A 27,946-nucleotide genomic window follows, 5' to 3' on the forward strand; every position below is an offset into this window, starting at 1 on the left:
AATCTTAATGGCAAGTTAACGAAGATGTCTAAAACATGAAGCAAATATCATAAACATGACATGAAATATCAATCAAAAAGTCATCCTTAATCATGTAATTAATATATAGTGTGCATATTAAACATCATCGTAAACATATTAGTCATCAACTACAACATCACATTATGCATTTTTTGCTACCTCAATGCACAACGGTTACATGCGAGCGCTTAATTTCATATTGTTCGAGGTCCAATAGAAGAATCTTTTATCTCGAGATTAGCTAAGATCCTTGGATGCAAAATTAATCCAAACTCAAACCTAAACATAAACAAAATTAAATCAATAATTTTGCCAAACATAATCATCCAATTAATTACCTTAGGTTTCCAAACGTACCCAAAGCTAAGGTTGAAACCTATTCAACCTTGGTTGGGAAAATTTTCACAATTAGCTCTTTCAAGATTTTCCAGTTGAACCTTCAAGGAAAATAATCAGATTTTAATCAAAAATTAATTTAGTTATGACCAAAAGTTAATATTTGATGGGCATACCAAAATCCAATCAAAAACTCATTGAAAAGCCAATAAAATTTGATCAAAGGCTCCATGAAAGGGACTACAATTGTAATACTCATATCTTCTATCCTATTTGCTTACTAGAAAGTTGAGAAGATAAGTTAAAAGTTTGCCAATAGTCTCATACTAAAGCAAAGACCTTGGGACAACATCTCGGGGCATATTGAATCAAAGCAAGTACCTAGAGTGGAATCTCGTGACAAAAGCGAAAATCGCGGGCCTTGTTCGACCGAACGAAAGGGTGGAGAAAGACAAAAAGCAAATCTTGTTGCATCTCGAGGCTTTGGCAGCCCAAGATGGAAAACATAAGGGAGGAAGATGGATCTCGGGCCATCTCGTGGTCATATTCGATAGAGACTATAAGCAGAAAAAGGAATCTTAGGGTTCTCGGGCATGATCTCGAGCATGTCCATTTGAGAAGAGGAAACATCTCGACTCAATCTCGATCAAGATCATTAAAAGAAAATGTGTGACCGATCTTCAAAAATTCCTATTGTGCAAGGTTAGCGTTTTTCAGGCGCAATGAGGCATTTTAAGTATCAAGGACACTCATTTCTCACCATCCAAGTTCAAAAGCCAAGTAGAGAGAAGTTGAGATTTCTTGAAAGTGTTGGAGACAAACAAGAAGGTTGTTCAGTGAAGCTTCAGTTTTGAGCTTTTGGTCAAAAGCTACCCGAGAAATTGTAGTATTTGGCGAGGTTAAGCTAAGGAAGAAGAGTTAGAGCTTGAAGTTTAGATACAAATAAGTTAAAGCTTCCTCTTCATTGTTTAAAAAGCTCTAGTGCAAGTTTGCTAGATTTAGATGTTGATTTGAATTCTAAATTTATACCGAAGCTCGTTTTGAGCTAGGGTAGCCAATCTTTTTTTTCAAGATTCTTTAATACACCATCATTTAGATTTAATCGTTTAAATTTGGGTAGCCAAATCTAAAGAACTTTTTCAGTATTTTTTTGTACATGGTCGTTTATATTTGGTAATCGCTTAGATTTGTTCATTTAAATTTTGATGGCTAAATCTCAAGGGGTTTTTAAAAAGACTTTTTGGTACACTTTAGATTTGATACAAAATCGTTCATATTTGGTGCACGATCGTTTAGATTAGATTGTTTAAATTTGGCTACCCAAATCTAAACGATTTTTTAAAGATTATTTGTTACACGATCGTTTAGATTGACTTTTTTTTACATTTTTTTTAAAAGAATTTTTATATTTGGTAGACGATCTTGAACAACCAACGGTTTGAAAAAAAAATATCTTTTATATTCGGTACATGATCTTGAACCAAATGAACCAATAATAGTTTTATAGAATAAAAAAATGGTTGAAGAAGAGAAGAAAGACGATTGAAAGAGAAGAAAAACGATGAATTATATAAATGAAAAACTTAATGAGTTTTTCATTTTGTTACGTAGGCTCTAAATATTTTGGTTGCTGGTTATATTTATGAAAATTAACCTATATTTAATTTATTAAATACGTAAGTTTTAAGATTCATAATAAATGTGATATAAGTTAATTATGGTATATATTATTATATAATTTCAAATATATATATTATTTGTAATTAATGTGAAGGATAAAATGGTCATTAAAAATCTCAAAATCTTACTCAAAAAATTAATGAGATTTTGAGACATTCGTGTAAAATCACATGTAAAGTAGGTCTTCTATCTAAATTTATTTATCTTAAAGTTCAATTTGTAGAAAAAAATAAACTTCATTCAAATGTTAAATAAGGCTTAAATCCATATGGTTGAATTTAGGGGATCTAACCAACTATGTTCAAATCCGTAAAGTCTACCAAACAAGTCTCATTTGTAGGGGTTTGACATCTCATAGACGAGAGATAATTCGTAAATATTATAAAATATTTAAAAGTGATCTTATTTAATTTGTGATAGGAGTTTATTTTATTTCAAAAAATTATTTTAATTAATAATTTCAATTTGATGAGTGATTTGATATTTTGTATGATAGTTAGGTAGATATATGAATTTATAAATGTTGAACCATTTATAGCCACTCGATTTTCCTTTGACTTTAAAATCTCGATTTTATTTTTTAATCTTTCTCTTTTGAAATAATCATATTCGGACTTTTTTAATGTAAAAGAAATCATAATTTGTATCAACTAACAAATTGGAAATTTTGATTAAAAAATCAAATTAGTAATTAAATTTAAATCTAAATTTTGAGAGATTTCGTTGAAAGTTTGCTTAAAAAAACGTATAATAAATCGATTAAATTTGAAGTATTTTTTCTTAAATATCTTTTCCTTACTTGAGCAGAGAAAGAATCTTGAATTAATAAAGAAGAAGAGCTTGAATTACTACTTATATTGAATATCTTTTACGAGCACTTTTTCGGAGTGCAAAGAGCCCCCTCCCACTGACTCTTCATATCCTTTTAAATAATCTTTCGGAAGAAGAAGAAAGCCCACCTTCCATCTAATGGATAGTCCTCCGGACCACGGAGCGGTGCAAAGATCTATGGCCCACTACGCGGGATCTTGTGAGAGGAGAGAGGTAGTCGATAAGAGGGTCAATGAATATTCAGTCGACTGAGTAGAAGGAGATAGAAAGGACGGAGTCTTCAACCCTACTACGGCAACTCAATTTCTGAGAGCTTCAGTCTGAAATAATCAGCCTGCTTACAGTGCTTGGTCGAGTTTGTGCCGACTTTCTTCCCCTGACGCAACTCTCTACTTATACTGATTATTTGCTTAAAAATACCTATATGATCGTGTATTATTATTTAAACAATTGTTTACCATAATTAATATGATCGTTTAGCATGATCAACATGATCGATTAAATTTGAAGTTTTTAATGATCACTTACATTGAATACACTATCGTTGCCATAATCAACATAATGCAATAATGTTTACGATCATTGTTCATGGTCAACATGATCGTTTAAATTTGAAGTCCACTTCTCTATCTTAAAAAAAGAACTACATATATATCATGACCTTAGCGATCATAGATAATTTGTTTAGACTGTAGTACACGATCATTTAGAATATGATTACTCGTGCAAGTGTGGCTAGACGTTAATCGTCTGTTGATTGTGCTATGTTTGATATTTTTCATTGTGTGCTTGTGGACTTTTTCTATCTTAAAAATTATTCTATATAATGTGAATGTTTTACCGGTTTGTTACATTTTTTAAAAAAAAACTCTTTTTTTTTTTACAACAGCTCAAATAGAGTTTTAGTTAAAATAAAACTGATTTATTTGTTGAAAAATTTTAAAAATAAAAAATTGACAAACTATTTACTCTCCGTACCAAAATTTTAATCCAAGTCCAAAATAAATAACCAAAATTTTAACTCAAGTCCAAATTATTTATTTCTTTTTGGTATGGGTGGTAAATACTTTTCATTTTCTTTTATGTAAATTTTTCTTTTTTTTTTTTACATAATTAGTATACACATTTTCTTCACATAAAACTTGTTCATAAATAAATTACTAATAGTTAATGTGAATTAATGAATATTTGAAACATTTTCAAACATGCGTGTTTATTCATATTTATTATTCATTAAATCTAAAATTTTACTAATTTTTGAGGATTGTTTGAACTATTTAGTAAATAACTAAAACAAAATTAATAAATATTTAATAGATAGGTAAAACTAATTTTACTATTTAAAAATATAATATGGAACCCAAGATAGAATCCAATTTTTAAATATGATACCAAATAGAGATTTAAAAGTAAGAAATAGCGTCGTTTTGCTTCCATCTTTTGTTATCAAATTTCGGTGACATATCCTAAGATCATTTTTTATTTTGTTTTAAAAAAAAACCTTGGGGTGAAAAGGTCTTTTTAAAAAAATCCCATATTCTTCAAAATTCAAAAGGATTAAAAAGATAGTATTTGAAGAAATAAAAAAGTGGAAAATATTAAATAAAGTATTTTGGGAGGAAAGGAGAAGTGAAGTGCGTGTAAAGGAGTAGATACAGCTTGGAATTTGGAAACCAAACTAAGATCGAAGACCCCACACTTCTTCTTCTTCATCTTCTTCTTCATCTTCTTCATCTTCTTCATCTTCTTCCTCAATCCTCTCTCTCTCTCTCTCTCTCTCTCTCACCAACGTCTTCTTCAACTTCAACTTCATCTTCAAGGTATTTCATTTTTCACTCCCTCTCGGATCTATTCCAATCCAATCCCTTCTCTTTCATTTCATTCTTCCCTTCATCTTTCACTTCTCTACTCAACCTCTATTTCTATCTCATTCCATCCTTCAATACCTGATCTGCTCTTTTTCCTTTATTCTTTCATTTTCAATCTCCTCTCCTTTGCTGCTTACGTTTTTTTCTCAATCCTTTGACGATCTTCTTCCACGACTCTCTCTCTCTCTCTCTTGTTTCGACTCTCCAAAAACAAGTGTGGTTGATTTATGAATTTGCTTTTTCAAATTTTACAGGTGTCGTGGTTTTGGTTTTAGGGCAAAATCCATATGATTTACAAATTCATATTCTAAGATACATAATTGACTTCTGTTTCTTCTTCTTGAAGATTGTCTGTTCTGTAGGGAGGATTTGATAGGTAGGTTGGGCCTTGTTGTTCCCTTTCCCTTCTCTATTTTTTTGTTTGTTCTGTATATCCCACTTTCTCCATAAGGTCGCTGATTTGATTTCTATTTCAATGGGATAATCTACAAAAGCATGATTTGACAAGATTTTCTTGATTTGACATAAAGATATCATCATTCTACAAGTTCTCCAAGAATTATAACTCAATTCATCCATGCTTTTAGCCAACACCACCTCATAAATTATTTATAATGTTCACCGATAGCTGTTTTTGATGGATGTTTTGGAATTTGATAGTTGAAAATGGGAAGCAAAGCACCAAGCTGGGCTGATCAGTGGGGTTCAGGAAATTACGGAGTGGAAGACGACGACAACAACAATGCGGTCACAAAGAAAGGGAGCAGCAATGGGAATAGTAGCAAGAAGATGGCAGAGGTAAAGGCAGCAGCCTCAGCAGGATTTGTGAAGGCAAAGGCTGTTGCAACTGTGGGTGCTCAAAAAGTGAAATCTGGAACTTCGGTAGGCATCAAATGGGTCAAGAATCAGTACCAGAAAAAGGTCTCCAAATGACTCTAATATGTTTAGGCCTTCATTTGGGTTTTTTTCTTTTCATTCTTGGTCTTAAATATAGCTCTGTAGTCTTAAAACTTTTGTAGTCCTTTTTAGTTTCCTGCATTTTGTCGAACTCCTTTCCATAAACTTCAAACGACAAATGAGATATCATATCACAAATTGCTATAAGTTCTTGTTATTTACAACAACTTTTGAATAATTCAAATAGGACTGGTTTTAGTTGATTAAAATAAAAACACTATACAGACAGATTGCGTTTGGAAAGATAAAACAGAGGGCCAAGTGATGGGGGTGAGGAGAATATACAAGAGCAGATACGATCATTTCCCCTTCCCATTTTCTGTAGACATTTACGTCTTACTGTCTTATTTTGTTTCAGCACGCCCCGAATGTGTTTTCCCCACTGTAGGTCATATAAAGGAAACCATCTTCGTCCTTGTTTTCCTCGTATATTGCAGACATCATTGCAGCTACAGAACAAAATAAAACAATTATTTACAATAAGAAAAATGATAATATGCAAGATTATGTGCAAGATATGATAGAAACGCATTCAAAGTATATTTTCACCTGTAGGGGGCAGAATATTCTTCACAAAAATGAAGATGGCCTTCTCAGGGCTGAGCTTGATCCTCTTTCGGACCACGTACACAAACTGACCAACAGTTAAATCAGCAGGAACTAAATATCTGCAATTAATATACCCTTCATTTAGATAAACAGCCTTGTGAAGAAGATTGCTTCGACTTCTCACCCATCAGAGGTGGAAATCCAAAACTTTTAAGGTGAACATGTTTAAGAGTCTATTTGAATTAACTTTTTAAGTGTTTTAAAACCATGTTTTTTAAGTGAGGATAAGAAAATCATTCCAAATAGGCTTGGAATCTTTGTTTTTGGCACGTTCCTCGCTGTTCTTATTAATGTTAACCATTTTAAGGCTCAGAAACATAGTTTTTAGACCCTCAAGAGGCATTGTTATACTTTTGACCGGAAAGAGTACAAGACAACAGTATATTGCAATATAAAGGTAAACAAGATAAAGCAAATAATTTGAAGAACTTGGACCCTCCCTTTCTTGAGATTGCTCAACCCCTAAACTAACTGAATCAAATGCCTAATTACTTCCTTGCTCTCTCACTCTATTTGTAACCAAATTTCATCGCAAACTTCCCTAGCTAACTATTAATATGCTCTTCTAATACCATAATACCATTCCTATCATACAATTTGCTCACCCACTTTCCTATCGGAAGTAAAAAAGAGCTTTATCGACCCATATCCCCCCAAAACTTAACGTAGTTTTAGAATATTGCATTTCATATCCATTCCATCCCTATGTAGTTTAATACGTGATTCTTCTACTTGTGCTACTCAACATGTTACAAGTGATTCTTCTACTTGTGCTACTCAACATGTTATAAGTGATTCTTCTACTTGTGCTACTCAACATGTTACAAGTGATTCTTCTACTTGTGTGCTACTCAACATGTTACAATCATAGACATCAAACATTGATGGAAAAAAACAAACAAAATTCTTTTGAACATGATACAGGGATTCAAATAGCTAGAAACTAGTTAAACCAAGAAAATAGTAGGATTTGAACCATTTCACCAAGTATGAATCAAGAACAAACAATAATATCAATAACTTCAAATGATCTTCTCAATAAGAGAAGGCACACATCGTTCAAAAGACCTTTTTTTTGGCCGCCATCAAGCTACCCAGAAAAAAACACAATGCAGGAGTCTACCACTAACCACAAAAAGGACTACAATCCAAAAGAGCAAGGTAATAAAATTTGGCCGCCATCAAGCTAAGGCACTATGTAGTATAGCATTTCAGCTTTCCGTAAGCATCAGATTGAAATGTGTTTCAACTAGTAAGAAAACAGAAAGCAACTTACTTTTTCTTATCAATTTCTGGCACATCACTCTTTTCAGCCCTTTCCACAATCACCTAAACCAGATAACCAACAGAAATCAAACAATTGTATTATAACTACAAGAATATTCAAACCATTGCATGCATCCCTAAATTACAAAGATCATACCGGAATTCTGTCAGGATACTTCTCCCGGATCCTAGCAGATTCAACCTGTCTCCTTTCTGGAATGTTCAGAATGTCAATTCAAAATTCAAGTTAATTTCAAAAGTGTTTGTTCATGCGTATGAATATCAGGCCATGGTAATTTGCACTTGATATAGTTGATTATAATAAACATTCTAACCAACAGAAAAACCCCACATATTAGTTTATTGGTTGTTTTAATCTCATGTTGTTCATCATAAAACATAAGAATTTGGATTGAATCTCATCCATCAAACCCATATGTAAAACATTAATCATATCAAAATTCAAAGTGATTTAAAATCACAATTAAAATTGAAGTCTTGATACTCACATCAAAATTCAACCATTGGAGGAAGCCATAATAAAAATAAAAAAAAAATAAAAATAAAAAGTAACAAAGCGTGAGCTGAATCATTTCGACTACAAGCAATCAATCGATGTAATCAAACTGGACGTATAAAACTAAGAAAAATCCCCCAAAAAAATTGATAGAAATCACAAAATATGACCCTCGATTTGTGTAGGAGCAAAGAAAAAACTAACCCAGGGGATGCTCCAACTTAAACGAGCTTTTTGCCATGGAAAGAAAAGCTCCCTGCACCCAAAATAAAAATCAGAAGAATAGAGAATGATGAAGAGGGGTTTGGGAATGGGGAAGCAACGGAATCGAATGATTGGGTACCAAAAATCAAAGGACAGCGAGAGAAGGTCTTTGTGTAGTAAACGAAATTGATGGAGGAAGAGAGAAGAAATGATTCGCAATGAATATTTAGGAGCCCCCAATTTGAATGACCATTTCCGTAGTCGTTCTTCTCTCTTACTTGGGCCCTTCTGGATCAGTCTATCCATCGGGCCCGAACCCCAGCTAAAGATAGACGATTCAATAGTTGGATCCAACCCCTCCCCCCCCCCCCTATTTCACCTCCTTCATTAGATGTGCCACATTTGGACACCTTCAATTTAATCAAATCCCTAATCATTTAACAAAGACACTAAAATAAGATTCTAAAACGTAAGGACGATAAATAAACGTATCCATACACAATTTGACGTATCTAATAAGTATCCCAAAAATGATTCCACATATCTATGTTTATGCTATGCTGCTTTTCTAATAAAAATAAAAAATATAAGCGGCTCATCTAATATTTTTGAACTCAAAACTAAATAAATAAAAAATCAAATCTTTAAATCATCTTAACATAATCTTTACATTACAGTCTATGCAAAGTCTTCTAAAATTTAACCAAAAATTGTCTTTTGTTTATCTTTCATACTTTTTCTCTAATCTTCATTCTCTTCTCTCCTTAATTTTTAGCTCTTTTTTATTGCATTCTATTTATTATTGTACTTCCATAATGTTATGCTTTTTCTTCAATTATAATTTTGTGTTTGTATTTTTTGCACATTGTTGTTATTAATTTGACATTTTATGACTTTTCATGGATTTAGTGAGCTGCATTTACTATATTTATGTTAAATTTACTTATATACTAAATTTTTTAAAGAAGAAAACGTGTCTTCAAACTTCAGTATCTTAATCTTTTATATCTATATCTCATATATGTGTTCATGCATGTGTTTCTTTTAAGTGCACCCATTGTACATTTATATTCACTTTGCTCATTAGGCACAATATGTTTCAAGAGAATACTATATATTTGGTACATCCGTTAACATAGATTCTTTAGTTAACAAATATATCAGTCATATATGGTCTAATGCTATATTAATTATGAAAATAAGTTAGATAGTTCATATATCCATAAATGGAAAGTGTTTGACATCAATATTAAATATCCATCAATTTCTCCAACATCTATAGTATATATATTTGTGGAGAAACTTTCTCTTCCATTTCGTTATAAGACTTATCACTATTATTTTAATGGACAATTAAGTTATTTGTTCAATTTTACTCATTCACTCCAAATTAATTCAAATCAAAATCATATCAAATCCACAGCTAGATATTAAAGCTCATTGAAAAAACATTAAATGCATGTACTCATAAATATCTTTAATATAATGTTTAGCTCAAACTTTTCATATTCTTTAAATTCATGATTATATTTATAACTTTTCATTTGCCATAAACTTTCGATCTTCTTCACGTTTATAATTAATAGACTTTTTATTTGTTCACTCTGTATCACTTTATAAATGTGGGTATTTCTATAGGTTAGATCTAACTCAAGTAACATTTATCATTTTTTATCGTTCTTTATTCAAAATACAAATTTATTCTCTCTTATTGTCTTAGCAATGATTATTTCATGTAGAAGATTTTCTTTATTCTCAGTGGTCAGTTGCTTATCATACTTGAACTTTGTACATGAGTTAATGATATAAATGTTTATGTATGAAACAAAGTTGTTGGTTTTCTTTCATATATTTTCGTTAACGTCGTGGACGTAGTTATAATTGTTGTTGATATTGTGTATATATATGTTGTGAACATAATTATGATATTTATTTATTTATTTTCTTCATCCCGTTTCGTAGATGACTTCTAAATTTCATTTAAAATTTTTTATTTGAAAGTGAGAACGTTAGAAAAGCACATATTTCTAAATATATGTATATCTTTCTTCAGTATATGCTTTTTTATTTCTCTTTCAATCCCAAGTTTCTTTCACTCTCCTATCTCATTCATAAATTCATTTTTCTCACATATTAATTTCTCACTCTACCCAAATATAATTAGAAATTGTTAATACTAATTAAGATGATATATAAAAGATTGTTTATTTTATTTGGAAAATTATTAAAACTCTATATTTTGTTAACGTTAATTCCACCATCTATACTTCTACATTATATATAAAAGTCCAAAGTCCATATTTGGAGAAACTTTTTCTCCCTATTTTATACTTCCTTTATAACCATTTTCATTAATTTGATGGGTAATTTTGTCATTTTAAAATCAAATGTCATATTGCTATTTAAGTCACTTTAATAAACTCTTTAAGACCTACCTCACACCACTATCCACATTTTTAGTTTTTCTTTCTTTTATCATTTACCTTTTATTTGGGTTCTATTAATAAAAATAATTTCTAATTATTAATTATCATTAAATGTAATCAAATGTGAAAGAGTGTAGAATATAAAATATCTTCATCTATTTATTTCTAAAAAGAAAGACTTTACCTTTAATTTATAATTAGTTTCAAAAATTTTAGAATCTAATTAGTTTTGCAATATTATTATTGTTGCTATAAAATGAGCTTTCTTCTCTACATTTTCTAAAATTTGTCTTCTTTTTATTTTTTACAGTACACAATCCGATTTCTCTCCAAATTCATTTTTTGATTTAATGGATGATAGATAAGTATTTTTGTTCATTCATCTATACTTTTTCCTCTAGCAAATTCTTTTTTGTATGATTGATAAACAAAGATAAAATTTTGTCATCTAATGCAATTTCCCTAGATATATATGTATATCAACAACGATGTCTTGTTTCTTCTTTATTATGAAGTTTATGTTTATTTTATTTTTCCTCTTTGTATTTTTTCTTCAATATTCAATAATATAAAAATAAATCTTTAGCAATGAATCTACCATTCTTATACCCTTCTATTATTTTAGCAATTTATTTTACTTCTTCCATTATGTTTGCATAAAGTTTGAAAGAGAAATCCTAAAAAAGAAAAGACATATAGTTGAAAATGAATGTGAAAGATCATGATATAAAAAAATGCTTGAAATACCATGGACATCACACATGTTAAATACTAATATGTTACAAATGTTCGTAGAACATAGAAAAAAATGGCATTTGTTTTGTTCGGTATGAATATTTATATACTCATACTCATACTCATATCTAATGTTTATAGGTCGGTTTGGGAGTAAAATTAAAACAATCCAATTACTAAATCAAATAAATTTTACAAATTTGATCGATTAGAAAAATATTCCGTAAAATTGAAATATTAATATCAAGATTGAGGTTGATATTTTAATCATTGGTTATATATAAGAAATAGATTGCTTAATATTAAAATAAATGAGTGACGTAGATTAAAAAAAAGAAGTGAAAAATACAAAGTAAATATATGTTAAAATGATAAAGTACATATTTCCAATTTGAATAGCCTGACAAGATTCAGTTTAAACTAACACAAAGAAAGAATGAAGAAAATAAAGTTTTTGTAATTATTACAAGGCCAGAAATAAAAGAAAAATATACCTTTGAATTAATGTCTATCAAGAACACTACTCCTCAACAATTACAAAAGTCCAAAACTGCCAAATACACTTTAATTTTCGAAATCATAGAGTTGCTTCCTGTTTATCATCTTTTCTCCCAAAAGATAAAAATGAGCATTGTTAGAGAGATAAAAATATAAAGTTTAGGAAATTTCTTCCCCTCCTTTCAAATTTATGACATCACATTAACTCCAAACTCCAAATACCACAAATATATTTTATCTTAAATTTTATAAGTTGGATTATATTAAGTATATAATTAGTGTATTTTTGTGCAAAACTGGATTATATTAAGTATATAATTAGTGTATTTTTGTGCAAAACATAGTTGTAAAAGTTACTATATGTTATATGTGGTATTTGGATCGTAGATATTGTTTCATACATATATATATATATTAAATATGTGGAATCTAAATGTTTAAAATAATTAATATTTTTGTTTGGATTTATGTTCAATTCAACCACTTGTAATAAAATAAAATTAAATAATTACTTAACTAAATGCTAGAGATCAATTAAATTTAAGGGTTTTTTTTTTTAAAATAACAAACCGGCAAAATATTTACAATGTATAGAATAAGTTTGAAAGCGAAAAAACTCACAGACCCACAATGTAAAATACTAAAATTATTCTTAGTTATTGGATCTTGGGCTTTAGTGGCATCGAGATGAAATAATTTTGTCTTTATTTTATTGGATCTTGAGCATACATTGTCTCGAGATACCTCGAGTTGAAAGACTTCTGCCTTTAGTTATTCGATCTCGGGCCTTAATTGCACCGAGATGACCCGAGATGAAAGACAGAAGTATAGATCAACACGATTATGTACTTTATTTTAAACGCTGACTTTCAAATTTAAATAATTGTGTAGATCATAGTACACGATCTGAAGCCTTAGTTGCATCGAGATGCCTTAGGATGAAACAATCATGCTTTTAATTCATTTGATATCGGGTATACAATGCCCCAAGATGCCTCAGGATGAAAGAGTTCTTCATTTAGTTATTGGATCTTAAGCCTTAATGCCACCGAGATGGTCCAAGATGAAAGAATTCTGCCTTTATTTTTCGATCTCAGACATACATTGCCCCTAAGATGCCTCAGGATGAAAGACTCTTCTACTTTTAGTTATTAAATTTCGGGCCTTAATTGCATCGAAGTGGCTCAGGATTAATAAATTGCAAGAATCTATAAATCATGAAGGCATATATAGAATTTATGAAAAAATGTTGATGCATTGTAAGCTTTTCTTATTTTGTTATACCATACTGTAAATATTTTTAAGTATTGTTACATTTATCTAAATCATCCCAAATTTACCCTAAACTAATATATTGATATGTTAATTAGTTATTTAGTCAATGAAATAAAAAATAAAAAGAATACAATTTAACAAAACATAATTGAATTAATTACTAAAAACAATTATTTTAATATAGATTAATAATAGGAATATTGTTAATTAACAATAATAACTTGTATTAAATAGTGAAGATAGCATAAAATATTAATGGTCCGAACCTTAGTTGAAATTATTAAGTCTAAATAATATACTTATATTTAATATTTAATTACAATAAAAATAATAAATAATTGATATTAATTTATAAACTACTTAAATTATACTTTGTTGTTTATCTCTCCAACATACAAAATTAACTTAACAATAACATCTTAAAAATCCTATTCTTAAGATATGAAATTATGTAAAGATATTAAATTTTTGTATGAATTCATTGAAAAATATACGTGAAACAAAACAAGACGTTAAATTCATCTGACTTGTTTCCATCACACTTTTAATTTGATCATTTATTTAAACTTACTAAAATTCGCTATCCTAATCACGAATGTTACTAAATATACTATAAGCTTTAAGAATGATTACAATTATTTCACCTAACAATTCTATTATATGATTTAGAAAAAGGAAAAAAAGATGTAAAGAAGTTGAGGTTTGATAGTAATGGAGTTTTCCCCCTAAGAAAAGTAATAACTGGGGGTTATTAGGCATATATACTTCATGTAAGTTTTTGTGCATTCAAGTATTTATTTACAACAAACCCTTATGAAAAAGAAAGAATACAACGAATCCATAAGTTTAAAGGTTAATTGACAACATTGAAGGATTCATAGGTATGACTACGAGGACATGAGGTTGTTCCAAAATTTCACCTAATATTGATCCATTTATGTTCTACTCTATAAATTTAATATTAATTTTCAAAACCATTTCAAATTAAACTTACAACAGATGAAGAGATTATAAGTTGGGTTCATGAACAACACAAAGAGAGTATGGTATCTGTAAATATGATAATAGAAGCAGATGGTCAGACTACTGCCCAGACTTAATTATTTTGTAGCAATTGCCTCGTTTAACAAATAGAGTGAAGATGTATAGTATATAGATACCAATGAATGAAGATGTTTCCCCAAAAAGGCATATCAACTCCCTAGATAGCACTAACTAAAAGAAAATAATTAGTTTGCAAATCACATAAATACCATAGGAGACCAGCTATATATATATATATATATATTGATTAGCCCATGCCGAAGAAGAATAAAGAAAGAGGAAGCAAAATTGGTGGCCAAATTAAAGGCGCAGAGTATTAAAGTTGAAATAAAAACTTGGGAGGTTTGTTAAAAAGAATGAGAAAAAAGTAAAAAGAAAAGACCAGATTTGGGGGTTTGGAGTGAATTTGAGATCCAGTTTGGGTTTAGAACCATTAAATTTGGCAACAACCTTCCAATAATAATAAAACTCCATTAATGGCCGCAGCTACAATCATCGCTTAACCCACACGTTACCTAAAAATGAAAATAATAATAGCATGCTATGATGTGATCAAACGCTTAAAACACACCCATCTAAATCAAAATATTCCCCAACTCCTTCTTTTACATAATTATCAATTTCCATAAATACCCATTATTATAAATTACTAAACTCTCTGCTCTCTCAAATATATATATACAATATAACATCATTTTTTATATTCTATCAATCATAAATTTTTATTAGTGATACAAAACTTATTAAAACAAAAAGAATATCAAATCAAGTTAGGTAAGGAAACGTGTATATATGGATGAAAATCCAAAGAAAATGTAATACAAAAAGGGACTATTTAGAGAGTTGAATTGTAATCCGGACCGTAGAGAATAAGAGAAGTGTTGAAAAAGATGAGTAATTAAAGACGAAAGGAAAACAAGATTGAGAGAAATATTTAATCCAAATATGGGTTTTCTTTTGATGACATTACGTCACAAACTGATTAGAAATAGGAAGTATGAACAACTCCCTGAATAAGAGACAGATTGAAGAGGTAAGAAAGAGAAAAGAGAGAAGAAAAAAAACATTAATTAAAAAACACTCATAATAGAACACAATAGAAACAAGAAAGAAAGGTGTGTTTAATTGAATTAAATTCACCTAGGAAGCATAGCGACTCTTCGTCAAAGTTGTGGGTACCAAAAAAAAGAGAGAATTGTGTGTTTGTTTAAATGAGATTTATTAATGGTTGATTGAACAGAACCAAACATCCCCTTACCCTCTATGCCCATCATTTATAAATGCAATGCCCTCAATATTCAATACCCTAATTAAACCCACATTTATCTCTGTGGCTTTTTCTTTTTTTTTTTTCTCTTCTTCTTCTTCTTCTTCTTCTTTTTTTTTTTTTTTTTTTGTTTTAATTAATAATTCCAACCTCCTTCCTTCTTGGGTTGTTTGAAACTTTAATGCTACTTCATTAATTCACCCACCTATTTCCTCTCCCAACTTTATTATTATTTATTTTTATTATTTTTTTCTTTCTCTTTCGCCTTCTTAAACTAACATCTCCTCTCTTTCTCTCTATAACTCTAAACTTCTCTCCCTTTTTCTTCAATCCTACTACACACTTTCTTCCAACCTTTGCAACGGACTAAACTTGTTCAGGTGGATTTGCATCTATTCAGTTTTTTTTCTTTCATTTTATTGAAGTTTTCAATGTTGTTGGGTTTTTGTTTAACACTTGAACACGGTTTCTAACTTATTATATGTAAGCCTCTGTCTGTTGATTTGTTGGTCTGTTTCATTTCGTTATGGGGTTTTTGTTTTAGCAACGAGATGTTGGTCCGGTTCAATAAGAAAGTAGTGCTCTGTTTAACTTGGGTTCTTCTTTTTTTTTTATTGAGCCGTGCCAATATCACGTTTTATATTATTATCCATCATCAAAGAGTCTTATTCAAATATGAGTATGTGAGTTGTTTTTATTATTATTGAAAGTGACGAGGAAAATGACTTTGACGTGTGGAAGTTTAATAACATGAAGTGGGGTAGAGAAATTCAAATCTTTGATATTTAGGTTGAGATCAGTATATGTTTTAATTTGTTGTACTCATGTGGATAATTACTGGTTTTTATAGTATATGATTAAGTTTATGTATCATGCTCTTATTGGCATTATTTTGTTAATGTTATAGAAGTTCCAAAAGTTGATCTTATCATTCAGGTTGAAAAGTTGTTAATATCCTGAAAGACAAATATTCTCCAACAATTTCTATTCATGGTTCTGATTCTAACATGCTGTCTTGTGTCATCTCATGTTTATCTTTCTGTTTCTTTCTTTTTTTTTTTCTTTTTTTTATTATTATTTTCATCTTTCAGTTTTTGTTGCAAAATTAGGTTCTATGCCATTTTGTTTAAAGCAGAACAGAACATAACCCACTATTTACTGCTTTGGAGAGAATTTCCTTTTTATGGCAAAGTTGATCTTTTACAAAGCTTTTCTTCAAAAGAATCTACTGGAATATTTTCTATTTAAAGTTCTTGCTGACTATTTACTGCTTTCAAACTCATGTTTGACTACTTTAAGTTGCTTTCAACTGCTTTCAAAACTAGTTAAAACATGCAAAATTTTGAGTACACTAATGCTTCACTACTTTAAGGTATTGTCAGTTTGGTTGTTTACAAAGATTTTTGAATGAGCTTTTGTCTTCCATATGGACAATATGTAAGAAATGAAACAAATTGTGCTGAAATGCAAGAATTCTGTCGACTTGTATTCTTTCTCACAATAAAAGAGGTAGTGAAGGGATCAAGAAAAGCCATGGAGTATCTATTTATTTTCATGTCTTTCATGACAGTAGGGAACTATTAACTTACACATTACCCCTCATAGCCACAAAGAATTTGTTTGCTTTTTTTTCTCTCTTTTCTTTTAAGTTGCTGAATCACCCGACCCTCGGCAAAATTGGAGGCGGCTCGTGCAGCAAACTCTTTCTCTATTAGTTAAATCTCTGTATCGTTACAAGATTAGAAAGCTTCTATCAAAGATAACAGTGAACAAACTCATCAATCATCATTGTTCCCGAGTATGGAAGAAGTCTCAAGCAGTAACTCAGAAAGTGGCACTCCATAGTACATTCTCGCCTTCTCCACACCGTCGATGGACTTCTTTAATCCTTTCAGCAGACTTGCATATCCCACTGCAACTCCAGTCGAATGAAGCAATGCAAATGTTCCCTGCCTGAGCCTTCCACTCGCAATCTGCACCCGAAAAGAATTTGTAACTCAACTCATGATACCCTCACATTAACAGAAGGCAGTTAGAGTTTGCTACTACATTGCAGAGTTTTAGTGGCAGGACAACTATGTACCAAACTTTATCAGCAATTTGATTTGGTTTTTCTCCCAGTTCCAGTTTCAAAGACATAGTAATGTGATCCCGAAGGCAATTTGTTTTTCCCGCTAGGATGTCATATTTACAGTACAAGATTATGATTAGCATGGTAATGTAAACTTTATTTTGGTCAATATCTGCCACACCAACTAGATAGGAATTTCCTACCATCAATAAAAGACAAATAGTATGGGTCTCTAATACTATTCAATTCTGATTATGATTCTGGTATGGAGTATCTTTCAACTGGGGCCAACTAACAATGGATTTGACTTCTGAACCAATATTCTTCTTCAAAATGGTTAGTAGGTTACCGATTTAGACCTAACTGAAATTAGCCTTCCATGGACAAATCCTTCCTTTTTTCTTGCATTGAAAATAAGCATCACGCTCGAATAGTAGTAAGAGAAAAAGAATGTGGGTACACTTTACCAGGTGGAGTACCACAGCAAAGTCGCCGATCATCGATATGTTCGACATCAAGTCCAATAATCCAGGAACCCAAGGAGACATCCTCATTAGCGTACTTGTGTAAAATATGCCTGAGATAAGATATAATGGACAAAGGTTTCTTGAAATAAATGGTTGGACAATGAAAGGCCATCTCTCACATTCATTAAGTCAGTTTTTGAAGCTTACTGGTTTATTGAAATGTAAGTAGCCAAATCATTTGAGATGGCGTATAGTTGTCCTGTTGCATGACGGAAATACTTATTTCCAGCTTCTCCGAATTTCCAATGTTCTGGCTCGTGGTATCTCACTCCCCTGAATAACAGTTGATTTAGTTTTAGCTCAATATTGACTGCAAAGTGGGAAGCAGAAGGAGAGAGTATCTCACCTTTGCGAAAGGACGGGGCCAGATTTCATGCATCCAATGTAAACTCGTGGTTTGGATCGATGCCTGGCTAATGTCTCACCGAGCGTTCCTGTGGCAAAGGATAGAAATGCATTAAGGAAACTCAGATTTCATTCAGTTTTTATACTACACTGCCCTCTGCATCAGCATACCAATATTTACATGAACATCGTCATCGACTTTAACATAAAAGTCTGCATCCCATAGAGAAACAGCTGTTACAAAGTATGTCTTAGTTTTTGCTGATAATTCCAGGTAACCTTCAACATGATCCTGCTCCCAAATGAGGTAAACATGGGTGAAGAGCATAATCAATCGACTGGGGCAAGTAGAGGATTGAAAACAATAGCTTCTACAATTATTTTAAACGTGTGGGGTTCGAGAAACAACGAAAAATAGGTACAAAATATTACCAGCCTAAGGAGATCTCCATGCTTTTTATCTTCTGCTTCAATTGCTCTGTCAAGAATACCTCCTGATGTGGCACTATATAAGAAGGGAAAATTGCTCACTAATTAAAGAACCATTCAAAGGAAAATGAGTATCAGCCACTCGAAGGTGTAATGTTATTTAGATCAAACTTCTACCTATTTGATTGAAAGGATCTGTAAATCAAAATTCGTCAATCCAATGATGGACTCTAATATTAATTACATTATGGATATCAGATAATAAAATCAGGGTAGTCACAAGTCTCGGCTTCCATTAAAAGCAACTATACAGTTGAAGTAAGAAAATGTTCTCTATCTTATAGTTCTTAAACAACTACTACAGCAAATGCCAATCAGAAGTTCCATTATTCTCAAAATAAAGGCACTCGGATATAGTAATTATCTTGAGAAGAAGGCAAAGTACTTCAAACAGCAAACATACTTGAGGATTATTCAATGCCACCTAATTTGAACATGACATTTAAGGGAATATGAAGAGGATAGGAAAGCGACCTATGGCCAATCACAAAGCGAATTATGATGCCCTTCTCTTCCTCCAACTTCTTTCTTTTTTCACCTTTTTTTAAACAAAATACAAAAAAACGAAGCAACAGTCAGATGTAAATAACAAGTATTGTATGAGATAAACTGAAATAAGAAAACAGATTAATATAGTTAGAAAAGGTGATACAAGTATTACGAGATCAGCGAAAACCAATGAACACTCATGAAAAGTAAACAGGAAGGAATTACAAACCTTGAGGCATCCAGGTAGCCCGAATAGAATCTCTTCTTTTCCTGCTGCTAAAGGCAGTATTGATTCCTATAACCATTAAATACTTTCTTCTTCCAGATGTATCTGTCTGCTTTGAATCTTCTGATAAAGGTGAACTTCTTTGAACTGATTCTTGTACTGACTTGGCAGCAGCTAATTCCATCCCTAAATTAGAAATTGTCTTATCTAATGTGCTGCATTTAAACACCTTGTGAGTTAGTTATAGCTATGCATTAGCCCTATCTAAGACTCTTTCCCACCCCCCAATAGAGGACAATTTCTTACTGTATAGCGTTATGTGTCTTAAAAACTTTGCCAAAAATGTCTTTAGATGAAAAATTGACTTCATTCTGTTGTAACTGCTGGAATTGGGAGAATACGAAGAGGAGAAGAAAAAGAAGAACAAGAATTAATACGTCGATGCAGCAATTAGCATTGAAGAAGCAAGAGAAATTTGGAGATGCATACAGTTTTTAGGTCACAACCCCCTGAAACTAATTTCAATTCTTCTGCTTCTATGGACGTTGTTCGTGCCATGGCTTTATGTTCAGGTATGGTCCACATCCTGCAAGAAATTCCATTGTTTCATCATTAGTCAGGAGTCATCCTCCCAAAAAGAAAAGGAAAAAAAAACAAAAAACAAATAAAAAGAGTTCTTGGTACTCTATGAACATTGACCATAGAGGATACATAAACACAGGAAATTTTAGAAGGATATAAGAAAAAAGAACATGAGCTTCAAACAAAATTTTATAAAATGACCCTCTCTTTCAATTATACTTCAAACTTCAAAATCAATTTATTGAGAGAATTAATTTGCTCCAACGCACTTAACTACCAATTCTATATCATTCTTTCATTCCGAACTGCAATTTGAAAAGTGAATATAAAAGAGAATTCACCGCAAAATTAGAAACACTACAAATCCGGCAGCAATATCAACCACAGTCTAGCAATTTGTTCAAACATGGGAAGAGACAGAGAGACAGAATAGTTAAACTTCCAGTAACTATAAGTTGAGTATGCAATTACTGATACTACTAATTCCTAGGCCATTGAATCACAAAAAGAGAAAAAAGAAGAAAACATGAGACCCACCAAATACACATTCATTATTAAGAGAGAGAGAGAGAGAGAGAGACCAAATGAAGAAGAAGAAAACAAAATCATAATACACGCGTCCTTTTGGATCAACTGGGTAAAGCAAGGTACGTCGTTAAAAGAAGATAAATATTCCAAAACATCGTGTCCTTTTCTTAAATCAGGGAGATAACAAACTTCGGAGTCCAAACAATGTAAATATCAGCACAATTTTACTCCAGAAAGGCATAAGGCGATCAACAAGAACCCCAAAATTGAAAACTAAGCACGAAATCAAGAATAAAAGAATAAACCCATTTCATAGAGGCGAAAACAAAAAACAAAAAAGATTACCCAGAAACAGAAAAAGGAAGTAAAAATCGGAGTTTCAAACCTGTTGGTGAAGAGCATTCCAGAGCAAAAGCATACCAAGCAAAGAAACAGAGTCCATTTCTGGGATATAACACTTCTTGAAGAATGATGATCGGCCTTACTTTTCCAAGACATGTTACTTCTGAGGCTAATATAAGGAAAGCAGCAATTTGGTCGGAAAAACAACCATAAGTAGGAGAAGAAAGAAACCGAATCGAGTCAAATGGTTGAAGTTGTATGAGCAGAGGAGGAAGTGGAAACAGAGGAAGAGAAGAAGGGTTGAGAATAAAGGCAGTAGTGGGTGTTTTATTTTCTTTCTTTTTCACTACTTCTAGTTTGTTCGTTTCTTTATCCCTTTTGCTTTGATTTTTCTCTCTCTAGTACTGTAATGGCAGCTGAAAATGAATCCTCGCCTTTGCAGAGAAGGCAAGTTGAATTGAACAGAGGAGAGGTGCGAGAGAAGAGACTAACATGCCGTCATCTTTCTCGTATTGCTAAATTACCAATCTCTCCTCATCAATTTTAGCTATCTTTCAAAATTTTCAAAATTTATTTATTTATTATTATTTTGCAAATATCATGTATTGCTTAAAAATGGAGAACTTAGAGTACGAGCAAAATCACACTACAAAAACAACTAAATAGTCGATTCATACAACTCGAAAAATGTCACAAGAAGTCTACATAGATGTTCACATAAAACGCCTCCAACCACTTAGAAAACAAATACAAATATTAGATCAAATATCCAAATTAGATATCTGAAAACGATGGGAAGAGGCAACATGGACATACCTATTACCTTCGTGCCAAGTAAAGAACAACACACCAAACAATTCTCTAAACATTACGCCTCAATCGATTATCTTTGTAAAATTGAAAATTCAAACAAACCTTACATCTCCATGTGATACACTATGGGAACCCAACTCCGCGAAAATATGTCCTTTTAGATAGTCTTACTAAACAAACACTCAAAGAATAAATTATACTAATCTCCACTCCACCAGTACATAAAACACAATTGCTAGGAATATCTTAACACCACCTTCTAACACGTTCATAGGTTCACAACCAAATTTGAATAGCAAGCCAAGAAATGAAAGCATACTTGAGAATATTTTTCCCGAACCAAAGGAGGCTAGCCCAAGGCACCATGAGAGTCTATGATGTAAACTCATAAGCACTAGGGACTAGGAACACACTAGAATGACGAGGAAGTCAAGTTACACTATCTACCTGCTCAAACTTAACATTAATCAAGTGTGCTTGCATGGAAAGATCATCCATATCCCTAAATGTAGACGGCCAATTCTCAGTTTCAGTGGAACAAAGAAAGTCATTCATCTTAGCATGTAAGGAACTATTTATGTTGGTGTCAAAAAAAAAAAAAAAAAAATCAACCATAGATTTATTTTATAAATTAGGAGGATAATTTGAGTACCTACAAAACGAAAGAAAGATTAAACACTAGTGTGATGTCTAGCCACACACTTCGATGCTCAAGTCAGTCTTGTATTTCTGAGTACTTAGACAATAGAAGAATAGTAGGGTATTTGAACATATGGTCAACCAATGATATGAGTTGTTTTATATAGAAGAGTGATTCATAACTGATCCTCAAGCTCATAATGTCTTAATTCTAGAACGGTTGAGTTAATACTCAATGGGCAGTTACACTATCATTATAACTAATGTATGGGTATTCTTAATGCTTCCTTTAAGGTTTTTCTTCGTTAGGAATTTATACAATTTTACACTCAATCTCTTAGAGGTATTTCTCCATAGATTCTCTGAGCTCTCTTAGGTATTGCCACAAAGGGTGCTCTTCTGGGTGGGTCCTTCACCCTTGAAATCCTTTTAGAAGGGTTAGGCTCTTCTTTTTAGGTAGCTCATCTTAGAAGATTATACTCTCCTTTATGGTTAGCTCCTTCTAGGAGGTTAGGTTCTCCTTAACAAGCTCTCCCTTGTGGGTTATTCTTTTCTCGTGAGCTTCACTTAGAAGGCTAGGTTCCTACTATTGAAAACAAACTAGGACTAGACGCAATGAACATAATTATTTTCTCTAACTCTATAATGTAAACATACTGTGGATAAACAATTAAATCACAAATAAACATACCTCTGTGTCGATGTTAGTAACTGTCCAAATTCGAATTGTCTTTGTTCTGATATGAATGATCCTCCAAATTTGTATCACCAAAACACTGTGAAACCACTAGCATTCTCTAACAATATCCACACACAGATTGAGAATTCGACTCATCGAATTTGGGTCTGTTAGAACCTTACAGGGTGGAAATTTTGACTCTCACTTTTGTTTCTCTATGTCAAACAAATTTCTGTCTTTTTGCATGTATCTCAAATAAAAACGCCTAAGGTTTTATTTAAATGTTTCCTAATAAGCTTTCAATTTTCCAATTGGGCTTATTAATTACCCAGCCCAAAGGCAAATTCGACCCGGTTCGTTAGATTAATTTAAGAAAGATTTAGACAAAAGACCTAAATCTACTAGAAAATTTCACAAATGTCCTAAATAATGATTTATTTCCTTTATTAGGTTTTCGTAAATTTTTAGGACAATTATAACCTCATATTAATTATTAATTATATATAATTTTTTAAATTAAATTCAAATGATTTCCTTATTTATATTATACTAAATTAATTACGTAAATGATAACTTCCTTAGCCTATTAATTACTGTACAAATTTATTATGAAAATTAATTAGAAACAATTTTTTTTCTAGTATGGAATAATTTAATGATTAAGTATAACATTATATCATTATTTACATCACCCGTGAACATTATGAGATCAAAATTCCGGTGCCAACGACAATTTTTTCTTCTTCATAATTTAATTTCGATCGATTCTTCCATCAATTTTATATGAAAAACTAATGTAATATAGTTAATTTATTTTTCTAACCATTGCAAAGTAATTGTCTAGCAATCATTATAGCATTTTAAGAATTTATGAATTTAATCTTAAAGAACAATTGAAAGGAAAATTAATCGATTAAAAATAAAGATTATTAATAAAAACAAAAATTGTTGAGAAGAAAAAAATCAACCTATACAATAAAATAAAAATGAAACACAAGTATAAGTTGCATATCACATATTAAAAACTAGTATTTATAAATGATGCCATGTGTATGTTTTAAGTTGTATGCATTAAACTTTTCATCAATGCACAATTGAAACATACTTAAGGTTGAAGATTTTAATATTTAATCAACTTTTAGTAATTCTATGCGATGGGATGTATCCTAAACTAATTAATGAGAACATTATCTTAATAATATTAAGCATGGTGATTTTATGTAATATAATATACATTAAGAAGCTGTCAAGTTATGCTCAAAATCTTTTTTTTTTCTCTCTTAGAAAACCGTTCATATTATTTTATTTTATATTTTTTAATCTTCGGATTCTATATCTTTACATAATTATGCAATGTAACAAAGTAGAATAATTAGTAAATCATTGATTGCCTTCCCATTTTGTATACCTACAACTCCGAGTCATCCAAACTTCAAGAATAGATCTGAATTTGATGGGAATACTCCAATTAAAAAATTAATTTCCCTAACATTATCGAGACTATAATCAATTTGCAAACGATCTTTTTTCGTACAACTATAATACATATTCTTTTAGTTTGATCTCAAAATATTTTACCGATTATAAATATTTATGCTGATTAGGTTTAGTATCAAAACTGTATATATCACTTCATTCACACTTCATCTACATTTTCACGTGTTTTGAAGATACTAAATCTTAGTTTGCAAATAGGTGTGACCCTTTCTCAAATTTTATTTGTTGCTTACAAGAACTCTAAACAAAAGAGAATATTTATGAAGTTTGGAATATAAACCAAAAATATTTAGGTTGTTGAAGTAAAAGTGTGTTGCTTTATTTCTTTCTAAGGACAGAAAGTTGAAGAATATTGAAAAAAATGTTGTGTCCAAATGGGAATTTTCAATTTCTGTTTTGCTCATCCCTTTTTAATATTTCTTTTACCCAATATTCCCCCAAGTAATAAAGTGATGGATTTCTCCCCATAATTCTTCAAAGATTGAACTTTGAAGTACCATATTGCCCTCCACTTTTTTCTTTATATATTGTTATTACTAATTGATTACTTGTTTTGGTCAAATATATATAATGTAATATACACGATTACAATTATGTTTTAATAATTTGTTTATAGAAGGAGAATCCAAGCTCTAATTTCAAAGGCCATATTAAAAATTTTATTCTACCTTTATTTTGACAATTATATTTTAATATCTATTCATTATTGTTTGGACTAACCATTTATTTTAAGATTTGATTGATAGAATTTAGGGTTTAATATAATGCAAAAAAAAAAAAAAAAAAGAGAGGGATCTCAGAATAAAATTGAAACTATTTATTAAATTGGATAAAATATGAACACGTTTTTATGAAAGCTTCTAAAATTTAGCGAAATTGCTTTGTTCGTTGTGAGGGTTTACATCTTGTTTCTCTTTTCTTTTTTCTTTTTTTTTTCTCTCTCTATATATTTTAAAATGTCATATTTTTATAGTCAATCAATTTTGAGTTTTGATTTTATTTTCATCCCTACATTTTCAAATATTGCAATTTTATTTTTGAGATTTGAGTTTTATATCAATTTAGTGTTTCACCTCTTCTGAGGGATGTCCTCTAAAACTTAGCCAAAAGTGAAAAATCTTAAAAAATTCTGTATTCATTGATTAAGTTAAAATAACAATTTCTATGTTGTCTCATCTCACAAAAATAAAGAAGCAAAGCTTCAAAAGTAAAAATTTAGAGAGTTGAGTAATAAGAGGTGATAAGAGTTACAGTTGAGTAGAGTACCTATGATTTTTCACTCAACTCCAGACATAATGTAAATATAATAAAAAGCATTCTTTCACCGAATAAAAGGATTCGAAATTGTTCAAAGATTTTAGCCATTCCTGAAGTTGAAATAAGATTTATTGTGAGTAATGAACAAGGGTGTTTTGAGTATTTATGTGATCAGACTGGAAAATGGATTGATGTTTGGTCTTATAATGCCTGAAACCAGCATATTATTCACTAATTTTTCAATCTCGTTTTTCTAGGCGTGAGGGTAACGGTGTGGTCTTACATTGATGGGATATGTACCTTCTTTCTACTAAATTCTGTGGTCAATATGTCACATCGGAGGTAGCTCGTCTGGCATATATATTAAATATATCTTTGAATTCATGTTGGAGTTGTTTAAATTGCGGTTGGAACTCTTTTACTAAGTTTGTCACTACCAACACTATTGATCAACTTTGGAAATTCTCATGGCCTTGAAATTAACTAAAAATCCTTAATCGTTCGACTGTCATGTCTTATCTAGCATTTTCAGTGATACTTCCATTTTGGCTAGCGACGGGTCCTTTTTTAGATTACCTTAGTGTCCCTGACAATGAACATCAGGGTTAATTCCTTCCAGTAAACAGTTATGTCACCTTGCTTTCGAAGCCACTGCATTACAAGCACCATATCCAAGTTACTCAATTCGAACGGCAAGAAATCCTCTACTATAGTCAATATTAGCACCCCCGCAATGATCTCTTTACACATTCCTTGACCTTGCACTACCTTTCCTGAGCCCATAACGACGTCTAATTGGTCGTCTTAGTCATAGGTAGATTAAGACTGTCCACCAAATTCAATGAAATAAAGTTGTGAGTTGCTTCGCAGTCCACAATAATCACTATCTATCTGTCTTCCATTGTCCCTCTAATCTTAAACATACTCGATGATGTAAGTCCCACAACCGAGTTCAAAGATAATTCCACGACCGAACTTACGTCAACCATTGAATCATCATGCTCTATGTCTTCCATCTCCGTGCTATAAGACTCGTACCTAAGTTACGAGGCTAATTTTCTTGTTAAGTGTTAAATAGGCGTTTTGAATGAAAGGAGGAGAAGAAAATTTTAGGCTTGGCGATGAAGCAAGATTGCACGGTAAGTTTGGCTTTTGAGTCAGTCCGCGAGAAGAGTTATGCGACAACCCTAAGATTTGAAAATTAAGAACCCAATTGATGAACCTCTAATACCAAATTTTAAAACCTACAAATCAATTTGACAACAATCTAAAGGGAAGGACTAGAATTAGATTACATTTTGATCAAAGACCAAGAGATGAGGAGAGAACTAGTTTCTCACTCCAAGTTCGAACACTCCACAAGTAAGGTGATCAAACTTACTTGAATACTTTTGGCATGCAACCTTGAATCAAGAATTACAAAAAGTTGGTGATGAAACTCTATCATCTACCAGAGATTTTCTATGGAAAGAACAAACCCCAAAACTTCAATTATCAAAAACTACTTTGAAACAACCTAAAGGCATGATTTAAATAGCCTTCCAATAAAACTCTAATGCATTGTGAAAAGACTAAATTAACCCTACTTAAAACTTATTAAAAAGGATAAAATTGAAAATATTAAAATTACATCACAATTATTAAATAAAATCTAATCAATAATTTGATGTGTGCCCAATTCATATAGTTCTCTCTTTCTTTAAAAGGATTTGTCATCAAATCCAAATCAAAGCTTTATAAAGAAGTCTTGAAGTCATGTAATGTCAAAGGTCAATTGGTTTCATCCTCTATTGTCAACTAACTCCAATTATAAATCTTCGGATAAATTGTTGTCGCTTGAATATCCTCACTTGAGTGCATTTCTTTTTAAATGTGAGAATTCAATGTTAAATGTAATTTCCTTTTCACTTCTTCTTCTTCATTCGAAG

At 31.2% G+C, this 27,946-nt stretch overlaps 2 protein-coding genes and 1 long non-coding RNA gene across 8 annotated transcripts; 1 reads left to right on the top strand and 2 right to left on the bottom strand.

The window, feature by feature from the left end:
* The first annotated feature begins 4,462 nt into the window (after nucleotides 1-4,462).
* Nucleotides 4,463-5,840, top strand: LOC116402153. 3 transcript variants are annotated; one of them, XR_004214578.1, is made up of 3 exons: nucleotides 4,463-4,688; nucleotides 4,991-5,112; nucleotides 5,397-5,840. It is a non-coding gene; the product is annotated as an uncharacterized LOC116402153 (long non-coding RNA). The 3 variants fall into 3 exon arrangements; XR_004214577.1 differs by lacking the exon at nucleotides 4,991-5,112 and having other exon boundaries at nucleotides 4,469-4,688; XR_004214576.1 differs by lacking the exon at nucleotides 4,463-4,688 and having other exon boundaries at nucleotides 4,695-5,112.
* LOC101217161 (autophagy-related protein 8C-like) lies at nucleotides 5,795-8,575 on the bottom strand. Its single transcript, XM_004151844.3, has 6 exons — nucleotides 8,429-8,575; nucleotides 8,290-8,341; nucleotides 7,726-7,781; nucleotides 7,579-7,631; nucleotides 6,243-6,361; nucleotides 5,795-6,142 (listed from the first exon to the last, which is right to left on the bottom strand). Exons 2-6 carry the CDS (start codon nucleotides 8,324-8,326, stop codon nucleotides 6,048-6,050), a joined length of 360 nt encoding a protein of 119 aa, XP_004151892.1. The 5' UTR covers nucleotides 8,327-8,341; nucleotides 8,429-8,575; the 3' UTR covers nucleotides 5,795-6,047.
* Nucleotides 8,576-16,994: 8,419 nt separating this feature from the next.
* On the bottom strand, nucleotides 16,995-21,648 carry LOC101216922 (probable beta-1,3-galactosyltransferase 2). Of its 4 annotated transcripts, none has more exons than XM_011651698.2 (11): nucleotides 21,177-21,648; nucleotides 20,171-20,267; nucleotides 19,988-20,061; nucleotides 19,685-19,896; nucleotides 19,441-19,504; nucleotides 18,910-18,982; nucleotides 18,649-18,769; nucleotides 18,479-18,566; nucleotides 18,280-18,405; nucleotides 18,073-18,182; nucleotides 16,995-17,507 (listed from the first exon to the last, which is right to left on the bottom strand). In XM_011651698.2, exons 1-11 carry the CDS (start codon nucleotides 21,287-21,289, stop codon nucleotides 17,359-17,361), a joined length of 1,227 nt encoding a protein of 408 aa, XP_011650000.1. In that variant the 5' UTR covers nucleotides 21,290-21,648; the 3' UTR covers nucleotides 16,995-17,358. The 4 variants fall into 4 exon arrangements, with proteins under 4 accessions (XP_011650000.1, XP_011649999.1, XP_031737135.1 ...); XM_011651697.2 differs by having other exon boundaries at nucleotides 19,988-20,064; XM_031881275.1 differs by lacking the exon at nucleotides 21,177-21,648 and adding an exon at nucleotides 20,605-21,078.
* Nucleotides 21,649-27,946: the final 6,298 nt, after the last annotated feature.

This window comes from Cucumis sativus, chromosome 2 (assembly GCF_000004075.3).
Source record: "Cucumis sativus cultivar 9930 chromosome 2, Cucumber_9930_V3, whole genome shotgun sequence".
Lineage (NCBI taxonomy): Eukaryota > Viridiplantae > Streptophyta > Magnoliopsida > Cucurbitales > Cucurbitaceae > Cucumis > Cucumis sativus.